Source organism: Gopherus evgoodei, unplaced genomic scaffold, assembly GCF_007399415.2.
Source record: "Gopherus evgoodei ecotype Sinaloan lineage unplaced genomic scaffold, rGopEvg1_v1.p scaffold_41_arrow_ctg1, whole genome shotgun sequence".
In the NCBI taxonomy this organism is placed as follows: Eukaryota; Metazoa; Chordata; order Testudines; family Testudinidae; genus Gopherus; species Gopherus evgoodei.
In genome coordinates this window covers 2,531,222-2,545,093 of record NW_022060062.1, presented here as the reverse complement: position 1 = coordinate 2,545,093, position 13,872 = coordinate 2,531,222, and the positions used below count along the sequence as shown (strand labels likewise).

At 44.8% G+C, this 13,872-nt stretch overlaps 1 protein-coding gene across 3 annotated transcripts in view; it reads left to right on the top strand.

Annotated features, from left to right (window-relative positions):
* The first annotated feature begins 8,906 nt into the window (after positions 1-8,906).
* Positions 8,907-13,872, top strand: part of LOC115642554 (E3 ubiquitin-protein ligase TRIM71-like) — a 58,246-nt gene continuing 53,280 nt past the window's right edge. For all 3 annotated transcript variants that reach the window (XR_003998203.1, XM_030546176.1, XM_030546177.1), the window contains exon 1: positions 8,907-10,775. Coding sequence is in view for 2 of the 3 variants with exons in the window: in XM_030546176.1 (XP_030402036.1) it covers positions 10,053-10,775 (723 nt within the window). In the remaining variant the exon portion in view is untranslated. The remainder of the gene's footprint in view (positions 10,776-13,872) is intronic.

The window sequence follows — 13,872 nt, the reverse complement described above, 5'->3', positions numbered from 1 at the left end:
TTGTGAGACATGCTGCTGCTTCTCAGTGTTTTCCACTCAGGGATTACCCACAAACCTCTGTTAGCCTGACTTTGGTCAGGTTGGCATACCTGGTTTTGTCTGCTATATCTTTATTCAGGCCTAACAATCCCCCCTTTGTCCCTAGAGGACCATAATGGGACTCTTGGGACACATATCCATTTAACAATTGTACGGGGGAGGCTAGTAAACCATGACACAAGGTCTGAGTGGAGGTCCTTAAAACTAAAAGTGTGATTAAGAGATATAGCATGGAAAACAACAGCAACATTTTTAATAGCTTGTAAATCCTTGTCAATTAAGCCAGAGTGATTAACAGAAAAGCAACATTTTTCCCCGATGTGAGCACAAGCTTTTCCCTAATTTAGCATTCATAGCATTTAGCACACGTTTATTTTGCAAAGTTACTTTTGCTACTTCATCAGTCTTTTGTTGCAACTTTTGGAAAGCGTTTATTAATGCATTAGCTGTTTTTTTAAGCTTTGCAGAAATATTTACAACTGCTCTCTTGAGCTTAGCCACCCACAATTCAGGAATGAGTGCACGGACAAAAGAGTAGAATTCTGTTTGTCTGACAACTAAGGGATTGGGCACTGACTATAAATCAGTTAGGTACACCAAGTGGTCTAATTTCCCAGATGTTTCGGTGAATAATCCAGTTTCATGTGCATCCTCCCCATGGACCCGTCAGGATTCGGTATGTGGAAGCCCACACCCCCCGGTCCAAATGCTTGGAAGGAGCACTGTAAATGTTTACACTTCCACCCAGAAAGTTTTTAGTATATCTTCATGACCACAGATCAGATGGTACTTCTGATGTTTCTGTAAGGGCAGTGGGCCAAATCTGGTACTCAAGATCACTCCGAATGGCCATTAGCTGGTTATTCAGGAAATTCTGAATCTCCAAACATACTAGATCCCACTGCAATGCCTTTCCAGCCTCAGTGATATTTAATACCATTTTTTCTTGGTGTAGTACTATATTACATTTGTTATTTAACTATTTTAGGTACTTTTAAAAGGCATTGACATTAATAGCATAGGAGGGGGTTACATTATTAGTCACTGGAATGGTTTCAATACAGGTGAAATTTCCAGTGGCAGAACAAACTCTTTGGGTACTTGTTATTTAAAATCCAATACATGCTGAAGAATTTATCCAGAACACAGGGCACAGCCTGTAGAATAAACCTCAAAATCCAATCAATACCACATTCCCAAGCATGGGTCCCACAAATTTTTTCTGCCAGTGTACAATTCTTTGTTTCTTCACCAGGGTCAGTTCTTAATGTCCTTTCTAGTCAGGAATTCCTGGACTTTGGCAATTTCAGTGAAGTGAGTGTTTCTTCTTCTTTCCCAAAACAGTCCTGGTGCAGCATCATATAGGGCAGAGGTTACTAGCACATAACCCTGTAATGGCTTTGCTTTTTGTAGAAAAATTCAAAGGCACAATAGATCTGTCGGTGGACAAAGGAGAGGTTACTAGCACGTCACTTTGTACTTTTTTCCTACTGTCCAGAAGACACAGTGGAGCTAGAAGGAGAAATAGGCTAATCATCAATAGGAGAATTTTCCCGAGTTGGAGGGGTCTTTTTGCAGTGAGAATCATGAGTCCAAACAGTCAGTCTTTGGCACTTCACAGCGGTGTTGGTAGTCATCAGGACTTAAGGGCCTTTCCAGCATGGAGCCAAGGCAGTCTTTCGTTGGTGGACCTTTACATTAATCTTGTCTCCTGGTTGTAAGGAGTGGCAGGGCTGCTAGGGTCTTTGGGTAGCGCTTCCTTACCTGTGAGAAAAGAAACTTAACACATTTCATTAGTGCCTGGCAGTGTTTTTCAGATCTCATAGCTGCATGGGCAAATTTAAGCTCTCCTTTTCCTGGTTGTTAACCAAGTCTTAACTGTGAGCAGTGTCCTTGAATGGAGTCAGTGTCTTATCTATAGCCTGAGCTTGCTATTTTATTTTATTTTATTTTATTTTATTTTATTTTTTCAGTCAATTTATTCTGTTCTTTGTTCTGCTTTCCTTCTTGGCTTCTTTTAACCTGCAAAGGAAACTTTCACTTTTTACTTATACACATTTTTCCCAACAATGAATACCTACACACTGTCATTATACAGTACATTAGTCTTATTATTTAATGTATGCCACATATACCCTTTCACTAAAATAACTTTATTACAGAACTTTGGAGCAACAGGCCAGGACAAGCACACCCACTTTGAGGAGTTCACTTAATACAACCTCTAGTTCAATAGCTTTCCACCATCCCCAGCTCTCTGGCTAGAAATCTGAGGTAGCCAGAAGGATCCCATGTACAATATGGGGAGTGGGTTAACTTTTCATGTCTTTGCTTTCAAAGACTGTTGGTATGCAAATTTTAACAACAATTTTTGCAATTAACAATTTGGCCAATGAAGTTTTTTTTTCTTGAGGAAATGCATTAGACTTTAGTATATCACATTTTCCTGATTTATCCAAACACTTTGTATTCCAAGTTGAACAAAACAAATATCTGCATTTTAATTTAACCTTTTTGTTTGATTTTAAACTAGACTATTTTATAAAAATATTCAACACAAAAATTCCGGCCACAAGACAAACACCACAAGACAGAACATAGAACACAAAACATAATTTCTGTTGTGCCAGTAAATGCATGGTATGTTGAATGCTGTTCAGCTGGCATCAGTTTTCTCTGATTATCTGAAAGACAAAAAAAAAACAAGAGGTCTACCCACCCTTTCTGGGCAGACAATCATCACTTGAAATATACAAATACTCTTGTTGGCTTCAGGCAAAACAGAGGAATTACCCCATAGTTTCTTGTATTTGTTTCATAGGCAGCCCAGGTTTTTAATTACATAACACTGTATACATTTTTCAGCTAATTTAACTAAATTGTTCATAGCCACACCAAATGATTGCAATCCAATAACTTCTTTGCCTGAATTTATTTACAAACATTTCACAGACACCAAAAACTTTTTTTTTTCTTTAGCATTTTTACAAAGTTCAACTGCCGTTTTTTCCAGCAACTACAGAGTTAACTTCTCACTCTCCCTTAAATCACTTGCTTGTCTCCCAACAGCCACTTTTATCAACTCAAATCACCATTCCAAGTAAGTCCTGGGTATCTGAAATTCCCAGGCTTACACTTACTTACTCCTTCCTTCCACTACACCCTCAACATTTTTCAACCTGTTTTCCAATCTCTCTGTCTGTTGCCTGCCCGCCTGGGCCCAATCCTGCTTTTCTCACTGAACCGTCCCTTCCATAGGCACCAACTTATTCCACTACCAGTTTAGCTAGGAGGGTGGGCTTCTCAACTAGCCCCCCACTCCTCCTGGTCTCTTCCCTTAAACATTCTTACTTACAAAACTACCCGAGTCCTCCTTCATGAGGCTTGCCACCTGGACGAAGACACATGGCCCATTGGGCAAAGGCCATTTACTTAACATATAAGTTAAAGGACTATTCTTAGAGGGTTTACCCAGAGACTCATTCATCTGTTTGACACTTAAACAGAAAAGAGAATTACACAGAGAGCAGAGGGAATTACAGTCTAAGCCAGACTTTCCCACTTCTATACACTGACCGCTACAGGGGACAGGACAGAAGGATCTCAATTCCACCTTAGAGCTCTTTTGCACACATGGCTTCCACTCCGAGGAATTATGAACGAGAGGTTCAGTTCCACCCACACTCCTAACAATCCCAAATGAACAGAGCAAAAAAAAAAAAACAACAGTAACTGGTTAGATAGAACAGAACCAGAACCAGATAGTGTTTCCTTATCCTATTAGGACTCACTTTTACTCATGCAGTTTTCAGCATATAACACCAACAGTACCAAGCAAAGCAAACACAAAATAACAAGGGTAAAACAAATAGATGGTGTAAATTCTGCAGGGCTCCCCTCTTCTTAACTGCTCACCAAACTGTGACAAATTTCTGTTACCAATTTATCCCTTGTGTCAGGTGATCAGGCTGACACTACAGGATTGTTGGGGGAAGATAAAGAAAACACACCATATAACTGAATTTTAAAGCTTTATTAATAAAATAATAAAACAACAACGGAGAGTGTTGGGAACGCTCCCACATTACTCAGGAAAATATTAATGCCCCAAGCCCGAAGCTCCTTTTATACTCACACACGTACGTTCAGACTGGCCACTTCTGTGTATAATGTTCAGAGAGGGGGGAGAGGTGGATAGGAGATTATCCTGTTTACAGCTTGTCCAGAATTTCCAATATGCTTCTGCTCTTGGGAGGGCTGTTCTCTTACACCCTGGAATCTCCTGCGGCGTCTCTTTCAGAGATTCCAGTCCAGGTCGGCTGCCTGTGGCTTTTTTGGTGTCACCAAGCCACACCGACTTCAGGGTCACAAAGGCACTCTGTTGGATCTTACTGGACAGTTAAGCTTTGCAAATGTAATTTTAGTTTTGTAACTTGTATTTCCTTTGCTTTGCCTCTGTCTATATTTTTTTCTTCACAGCCAGCTGGGGCCGAAAGCAGCCCCTCCCTGCACCAAGCACAGTCCGCGCCGATTTCTGACCCTGAACGCAGAGCAACCCCCTCCTTCCATTCCGGGACCAAGATGATTTTTAAATTAACCCGTTCCTTATGTCTTTTTCTTTTTTTTTCTCTTTCCCATTAAACATTCTAGTAGCAATGCTAACTACTTCAGACAAACTTTTTCCTTGCGTACCATCTGGATGCTTTCTAAATCTCTTTGCAATATTTTTTGCACATTGTGACATGAAAACCATTTTAACCATCTCCTTTTCATGATCAGTTTTAGGATTTAAATTCCCATGCTTTTTAACTTCACAAATCAGTCGAGCACAAAAGTCAGAGAGGTGCTTATCTGGATGCTGAACACAAGCAGTTACCTTGCTCCAAATTGGAGTAGCCTCCCCTGCATTTTTAATACCATTCAAAACAGCTTTTAAAAATTCATCCAACTGTGTTTTTTGAGCTGGATTATTGGGATTCCAGTTAGGGTCAGTAATTAGCCAAGGTGCATTCAAATGAGCTGCAGATTTTTTTTTTACTTTTTGTCTTTCATCTTTTGTCATGAGAGTATTTAATAACTGCTTTACATTTGCCCAAGTGGGCACATGAGTGAAAAAGATTGTGCAGAACATTTTTTCCACTGCCTCAGGATTGTCTCATAAGTGAGGCATAGTGCACTGCCAGTTAAACAAATTTGAAGTTGCAAACAGGGTACGGGTAAAACCATCTCATGTTTCCCAGCAACCAGTAGAACCAGATAAGTTTTCAACGAGGCTTGTTATATCAGGGGTGTCTTAGAAACATTCTCCCCCATGGAGTTAAGTAACCTAGTGGGGGTCCACAAGGGCAAGGACGAGGGCTGCTGTAATATTGGGGGTGTTTGAAAAGCAGTCCCTGACCAAGTTTGCAAAAGGCTGGCTGGAGGCTGCACAGAGGGGGTGAGGCTGCCTGATTCTTCTGAAGATGAGGGACCATCACTCTGAGCTTTCCCTTGATTCTTCTCTGTCCCTGAACTGTCCCTAACCTGCTTTTGAATCTTTGCACTCCATTAGGTGGGGAAAAACAGGAACAAAATTGTCCTTCTCCCGGTGCAGCTCTGGGGCATATGGTGGGGGATTTTTTTTTACAAGAGCTTTTCATACAAACAGCTTCAAAAGCTATCCATCCCTCCATGGGTTCATAATTATACCATACAAAGAAGTAATCCATTTGTCCCGGCCTAAGATCAACCAAAATATCCCTTAAGGAGTTCATCCTATCTGTGGAAAAAGTTTCACCCTTCGACCAGTCTCTAGTCGGGGACAAATGAAAGGTAAATGATGGCCATTGGATCCACCACAGATTTCTCATCTTAAATTTAATTAGAACAGCTGTCTCAGAAATCTTTTTCCAATCTCTAAGTATTAGAGACAACGGGGCGTTCCCCGGGCACTTATTGCCAACTTGTCCCATTTTAGTGAAGGGACTCTAACCCCTCTTCCTGAAGGGACTCTAACCCCTCTTTCCCGGGTCGAGGTAAAGGGACTCTAACCCCCACCTCCCAGCGTCGAGCGCTTGCTTACCTCTCCAGGGACTTGAACACCTGGACTGGGACTCAAACCCAGACAACTTGGATCCTGTGCAAACCTGGACTGGGACTCTAACCCAGACCCGGACTGGGACTCTAACCCAGACCTAAGTTGTCAGGGACTCTAACCCCGACAACCTGGACCCTACTCAAAGGGTAGGTGGACGTTGCTGGATTTTTACGAGCTTCAGCTGGTTCACAGAACACGCCTTATCGCCAACGCAGAGATCAGATCACCAGGCAAGGCTCCTCTAAACTGGAGGATGCGCGCTGCGTTGCCTCAGGGTCCGATCCCCCGCCGGAGAGTCAGACGGGTCCCGGCGGAGTCGCCAAAGATGTCAGGGACTCTAACCCCGACGGCAAAGTTCGTTGTCTGACTGCGAGAGAGACAGGCAACACCAGCAAGGTCCGATCAAAAGCTCTTTATTGACAAGTGCACGCATCAATAGAGAGCAGCTCGTCTCCAGAGAGAACCAGCCCCCTCTTACATCTTAGTATAAGCCTATATAGACAGTTCCGTTGCGTCATAAATTATTCACTGGAGCAACCCACCCCCTTCTTCTAACAACTAGAAACTAGACACCTTTAGTATACAGGCATGCCTAAAGTTAGAAATGTAGGGGAGTTAAAAACAAACAAAGAACAAAACCAGGGAGTAAAAACAAGGAGGCTGCGAAACTAGGACTCTTATTAGTTCTTCGAAGGAGCTGCCCGAACACAGCACATCTGGTACTATGCCAGGAATGCAGCTTCTCTCTTATCTCACTTTTTCCCAGCGCTTGTGAGACATGCTGCTGCTTCTCAGTGTTTTCCACTCAGGGATTACCCACAAACCTCTGTTAGCCTGACTTTGGTCAGGTTGGCATACCTGGTTTTGTCTGCTATATCTTTATTCAGGCCTAACAGTATGTTCCTTGTTATCTGTGTGGAATGTGCAAGTATGTGAATGTTCTGATCTCTAGTGTTCAGTACCTTTTAGGTATGTATCTTCTTGCAGCATCAGCCCTTTCCTTGCCAGTTTCTGTGAGCAGGGCGTGCCTCTGGCTCACAGCTTCACTTTGCTTTATGTTAGCAAAGTCTTGACCATTACTTTAGTTCAGGCCTTAGGCCTCATACCAGGCCTCTGATACCAAGGTTTACATCTTAGGGCCTCCTCTTACTACAAACAGTAGATGATTTAACACATTGGGGAAAGAAATGTTTTTTAATGTAACAAAAGGTTGCTGATTCAAAAATGTGGGGGGAAGCATGCTCAGCAGAAAAATCCATTAAGCTATTAATTGTGCAGTTAAAGATAGATGAGGTGTATATGAATGATCAGTTAGCTAATACTGGAGTGTGGATCTCACCACTTTTAGAGTTAAATGCAAAACTAAGTTTAGCTTTGCTTCAATAATTTTTTTTGTACTCAAAATAAGAACCGACCCTTAATCAAAACAAGGACCTTGCTCTGATCTTTAAAGGGGGAGGGGGAGATAGAATTTCAATTTAAAAAACATTGTAGGTGTTCAGCTCTGCAGGTGATGATTGTGGCCTAAGAAACCCTGTAGGTAGCTACTTGTTTACAGCAGTTTACAAGCTCTGTTGCTGAAGTAGGAAGAAACTTTGCTGTAAAGCTTAGAAGGTTGAGAACGAATGCAGTGGATCTTGTAAGTGTTGAGGAGTTTACAGAATGTGTGTGTAACACCGGGACCCTGTTAGAGGTACTTGTAGGACAAAGGGGCAAAATTCCTTTGTTCAAGTTTATTAGCTGAAAAAGCCAACCAGTGTCAACGAGCAAAGCAGGAGTGTAAGCTGTACATGGAAATAGTCCACCTTGGAAATTCTGTCTGATTAGATTATTATGTCCAGATGAAGAAGCTGACAAGATCCACTGAGGAAGCTGGTGGACACTCTTATCTGATCTCTATGTGTGGACTTTTATGTTCTCAGGGAGTCCCACTCTTGTCAATGAGACTGTGCAAGAGAAAAGGTCCTTCTTCTTTGCAAATCTCTTTGCTGCATCCAGGACCATACAGAGTAGAGCCCCTGTTCTCCAAATACTTAAACATGTGCTTACTTCTTGGCACAAAAGGAAAACGTGCATAAATATTTGCAAGACAGAGCTAAAAGAGGAGCTGGAATGATATACAATCTGTTTACCCTGTTTTTCTCTTTCCTATTTTGCTCATTTATTTTATTAGCGTTTGCCTTTTAGCTGTTTGTTTCATACCCTGTTTACGTCATGTTTTGACAGTTTCAGCACTTTCCTAATATTTTCATTTATAGATTTGTACCCTTTCTGGCTTTGTAGCTCATTTCTAACTCTAATCCTACCTCCTTTTCATGTTTTAAATCTCTTCAGTATTTTCTCTTTCCCTTACTATATGTAAAACATCATGTATCTTTTCATGTCTGGTGCACTAAAGCACACCATATCTACAGAGGACAAGCAATCTAGCTGAGTTAACAGTGAAGCAGCAACTTTAACTCTTGGAATGTCCTGCCTTTTGAGAGTTTGGTTAAAACACAATCTTCATATTACATTAAGGCTAGTTTTGTGTATTTACTTATTTACTCATCTTCTTAACAGAGTTCTTAAATACTAATCCTAGAATCCTTGCACCCACCCCTTACATTTTGATACAGGAGTTCCTGTTGCTTCAGTTGTACAGGATCACAGGTATGAGGTTTAGTTAATGAATAGGTGTCCAGAACATAACAAGAGGTGTTATTTAAACTGAGTGATTTAAGGCTCAGAATAATTTTTTTAATAAGATGTTTTCAAAATTTAATCAAACTTGTATAATTGTCCTCTCAATACAAGTCGCTCCTTGTTTACAATGCGAATCCCATGATTACACGTATAAAGGACAAAAGGCAAACTAATCACAATTCGTACATAAACGCATCTCGCAGTTATAGGACTATTGGAGATTAAAAGGATTCCGAACTCCCAGCAGTTTTAATAACAGGCGTCCAGAGAGAGGGAAAAGGAGAGGGTGCGTACCGAGAGCCCAGGCGCTGCCATGCTCTCAAACTCAAGCTGAGGGGAAAGCAAACACCCCAAGCCCCCACCAGGACAGAGGGGGCACCCTCCCCCAGTGCGATGGCTCTGCTAGAATCCAACATTCTATCATTTGGGATTCTGCTGCTGCGGAGTGAGTAACTGCTATTGCTGCCGCTGTTGCTGTTGCTGATTCAAACACGGTGCCAATTGCTAGTGGATTTGGTTGTGCACATTGCGGGGGAAGTGCCTTTTTGGGGGGTTGTATTTACTTTTGTTTCTTAATCAAAGATCCAGGAAGAGGCGAGATGACAAAGGAAATGTGATCCCATTCGTTGCAGAGGCTCGCGAGAACCAGAGAGGAGGATGGGAGTCTCGCACAGCTTTGCACAGCGGCTCTGCGAGTCTAGAGGGGAGACCGCGGACTGGAGCCAGCCGGTCTGGGGCTGACCCGGAGCGGGAGCAGCGCAGGGCCTAGGGGGCGGCGGGCGAGCAGCGGCTCAGAGCGATGGGGAGAACGCGCCCACTAGGCCAGAGGAGCAGCAAAGCGATCCCCTGCCGACGCTCCCGCAGCGCTGGGGCCAGTTCACACTTGAAGTGGGGGTCAGGAGTGGCGCCCGCGCACTGGAAGAGGCACGTGGTCACCACGTTGTCGAGGCGCCCGCGGTGGTGGTGGGGACACGCAGACTCTGTGTCAGCCTGCCTCCTTCTGGGGACCCGCTACACTGTGGCCACGGCGCTCCCTGGCGGGGGCGCTAAGTAGAGGCAGCCGGGCAGAGTCCGTTGCGCAGTAGCGAATTGGACACGACTCCGCGCGCTCAGCAGTCCGAGGATCCGGCTGGCCGCAGACACCGACTAATCGTCGGTGCCAGCCAGTGATTCGCAGCCCGGCTTCTGCACGAGTCCCTGCTGCTGAGGCGGCCGCCGCCGCCTCCTCCCCCCGCACCCAGGCCGCTTGCAAATGGATTCGTCTCCCGAGGCGGACTTTCAGCGCTGCCTGCTGTGCCAGAAGCTGTACGGCCCGACCTGCCGCCTGCAGGCTCTGCCCTGCTTGCACCCCGTCTGCTGCCAGTGCCTGGAAGCGCAGCGCCTGCCCGCGGCCGCCTTCCCCGCGCCCGAGCTGCGTTGCCCCATCTGCGAGCAGAAGGCCACGCTCTCAGAGCCCTGGGGCATGGACGAGCTGCCCTCCTCCAGCTTCCTCCTCGGCAACCTGCAGGACGTGGTGGGGGCCGCCGCTGAGGAGCAGCACCACAGCGGCCGGGGCCCCACTCCTCCCCCGCGCCAGCAACAGCAGCAGCACCGCTGGTCCAGCAGCGGCTTGTCCCCCGCCGCCGCATCTGCAGCCGCCCCGGCCCCGGTCCCGGCCCCGCTGCTGCCCCGGTGGCCGTACAGCCGGCATGGCGAGCCCCCCTGCAGCTCCTGGAACGAGCACAACGCTGCCAGCTTCGGCTGCCTGGACTTCCCGGAGCTCCTGGGCGACAGCGGCGTGCGGGCTCCCCGGCGTGTCAGCCTCACCATGGACCATTTCATCGAGCGCTTGGGCCGGGCGCCCGACCCCGAGCCGGGCGCCCAGCCAGCCCCGGCCCCCGCCTCCGCCTCCGCCTCCGCCGCCGCCTCCGCGCGCGACGGCATCTTCGCCTTCTTCCTGGACCGGGCCAGCCACTGCCGGCACCACGGCGACGAGGTGAGCCTTGCCGGCGCCTTGGCAACTCAGGGCTGCCTCTTCCTTCCCGCGCGCCCGAGCCCCCTCCTGCCCCCATCCTCTCTGGGAGCTGCCTTCTAACCTCCCCCCCCGCCGGGCTCAGGTGTGCGCCGGCCGCCCGCTCGCCCTTCTCCCCGCTGGGTGCCCTTGCGGGGCGCCGGGTTCCCTCCGCCTGCACCCGGCCAGGGCTCGCCCCAGCCAGCAGGTCCCCTCTTCGCTCCCTTAGGCTGGCGATCGCCGTTAGCCCTTGGAAATATCGCGGGGCGGGTTTCCCATCAGGATGGGCCTGAAAGCCGGGTGAGCGTTAGGTTTCTGGGGAAGAACTTGTGTCCTGGTTGACAGGGAGAATTGCTGGTTTGCTTTCGACTGTCCTGTTCGGGAGGCTTCCCTTCTCAACTGCCCCCTCCTGCCTTAAGCAAAGGGCGGGGGTTAGAGGAGATCTAACCCTTCTACTTTCATTTGGTGTCAGTTGTTTCTAGTCCCCATGAGGGTGGTTTGATTTGTGTAAGAGGGCTAGCTATAAACTTTTACAATCTCATTGGCACTGGACCACTAGAAGACCCACCAATGTTCTCAACAGTTCACTTGGGATTGTAAGGATTTCTATTTCAGTGGAAGAAGTATTGACTTTAGGGATCTAACATCTATTTTTGTTAACCTAAAAGTAGGTGAAAAGTTGTCATGGGGTCCATTTCTTCCTTGAAAAGATGGTGGTGCATTTTTTTAAAATTTTTGTGTTTGTGGTGTGGAAATTAGTACACATAAACAAAGAGTGTGGTTGTGAATCTGCCTTCTGGTCAGACCTATGCGATGGGGAATGTGTATCACTTTTTTTTTTTTTTTTTTTAAAAAGGCAGTGTTGTTGTAGCCCTGTGGGTCCCAGGATATTAGAGACACAAGGTGAGAGAGAGTTTTTATTGGGCCAGCTTCTGTTGGTCTCTCTCACCCACCTTGTCTCATTTACTTTTTTGTGGAGGAGAGGAGTAGTTGGGGAGGGGGTGGGGGACATATGCTTTCCACAGCACACACTGCTTTTATACGCTTAAATAGTTTGAGTAACAGATTCCCCTAAAACTTGAAAGCACATATAGTGAAATTAGAAACAGAGTCTTAAAGAGTTCCTGAATCTCAAGCTTATAGCTGATCAGAATTTTGGAATACATGGTAAGCTGGCTTGAAGGGATGGGGTATCATACACTTTTTTCCAATTTTTTTTTCATATCTATATACTCCGAATGGAATGACAGGAAATTGATAATTGATGTCCCAGTGATGGGATGATATGTGCAGTTATATGTTTAGGATATCTAACTTGGTCTTGGATCTCTTTTACAAACCCTTGTTCTCAGAGGAGAATATCTTAATGTCTGCTCTGGGAATAAGATGCTCTGTGATACAATAAAACCCAATAATAGTTCTTTGACATGAGGTGCTTGTTATACCTTTTTTTCTTTTTAAGAAAGCTCTGTTTTTTAAGAATCCGATTGGTTTTTTTTTGGTTTCCTAAAAACCCAAGGTGGTTGGTCTGTGCTCATCTTGTTTATTCTCAAGCCTCCCCAGGAAAGGGGGTGTAGGGCTGTGGAGGGGAAGATAATATGGGGGAGATAGGCTCCAAGTGGTCCTCCCTAAATGTTTGTTTGAATCACTAGGTGGTGGCAGCGTTTACCTAATCTAAGGTACAAGGGAGAATTTGTGCCTTGGGGAAGTTTTAACCTAAGCTGGTAGAAATCAGCCTAGGGGATCTTTCATGTGGGTCTCCAAATCTGTACCCCAGAGTTGAGAGTAGGGAAGGAACCCTGACACTGGTATTTAAAGAAGATTGGAATGTAGCTCACAATTGGACATTTTCTTCTATAGTGCCAATAAGGTAAACTAATCACCCGAATAAATGATCTCCACTAACAAGCTCAGCACCTTCTCATATTTTACATGCATATAATGTATTTTAAAAATCAATATAGTTTGAAGGTTGCTCCATTGAAAATGTTAAGGACCCACAAACCCAGCTTTACCACTTGTTTATGAGTTAACAGTGGCACTAACTGCCAAATATCCCACAAGTGTAAACTTTCAGGGCCATATTCTCTCTCTTCTCCTCCCCAGGTATGTAGAATCATAAAATCTAGGGCCAGACTGGACTTCAAGAGATCATCAAGTCTGGCCCCTGTGCAGAGACAGGACCAAGTAAACCTAGACCATCCCTTACAAATGTTTGTCCAACTGGTTTTTAAAAACCTCCAATGATGGAGATTCCACAGCTTCCCTTTGTAAGCCTGTTCCAGAACCTAAGTATCCTTATAGTTAAAGTTTTTCCTAATATCTAACCTAAATCTCCCTTGCTGCAGATTAAGCCCATTACTTCTCATCTTACCTTCAGTGGACGTGGACAACAACTGATCATCATCCTCTTTGTAACAGTCCTTAACGTATTTAAAGACTAGTATCAGGTTCTCTCTGTCATCTTTTCTCAAGACTAAACGTGCCCAGTTTTGTAACCTTTCCTCCTAGGCCAGGTTTTCTGAACTTTTCATAATTGTTGTTGCTCTCCTCTGGACAGTCCAATTTGTCCACATCTTTCCTAAAGTGTGATGCCCAGAACTGGATGCAGTACTCCAGCTGAGGTCTCACCTATGCTGAGTAGAATTAACAATTCCCTCCCATGTCTTACATACAGTATTGTTGTTAGTGCATTTTAAAATTAGATTTAGCCTTTTTTGCAGCTTCATGTTGTTGTTAACTCATTCAATTTGTGATCCACTGTACCCCCCAGATCCTTTTCAGCAGTACTACTGCCTAACCAATTATTTCCATTTTGTAGCTGAACATTTGATTTTCACCCTCTTCCTAAGTGTGGTACTTTAACAAAGTGGAGAATATTTAAAAAGAAAATCACTTATTCCTTAACTATCTTTAGAACAGAACAACCTAGTAATAATTACAAAACCAAACAGTAAATCCAGTAAAAATAGTTCATGTGATCCCTAATTATTATTATGATTATTTTTCTTTAATTTAGGAAGAAAGGGATATCTTTATCTCCAATTTTCCTTCTCCACACTACCTGCCCCAAACAAGATGG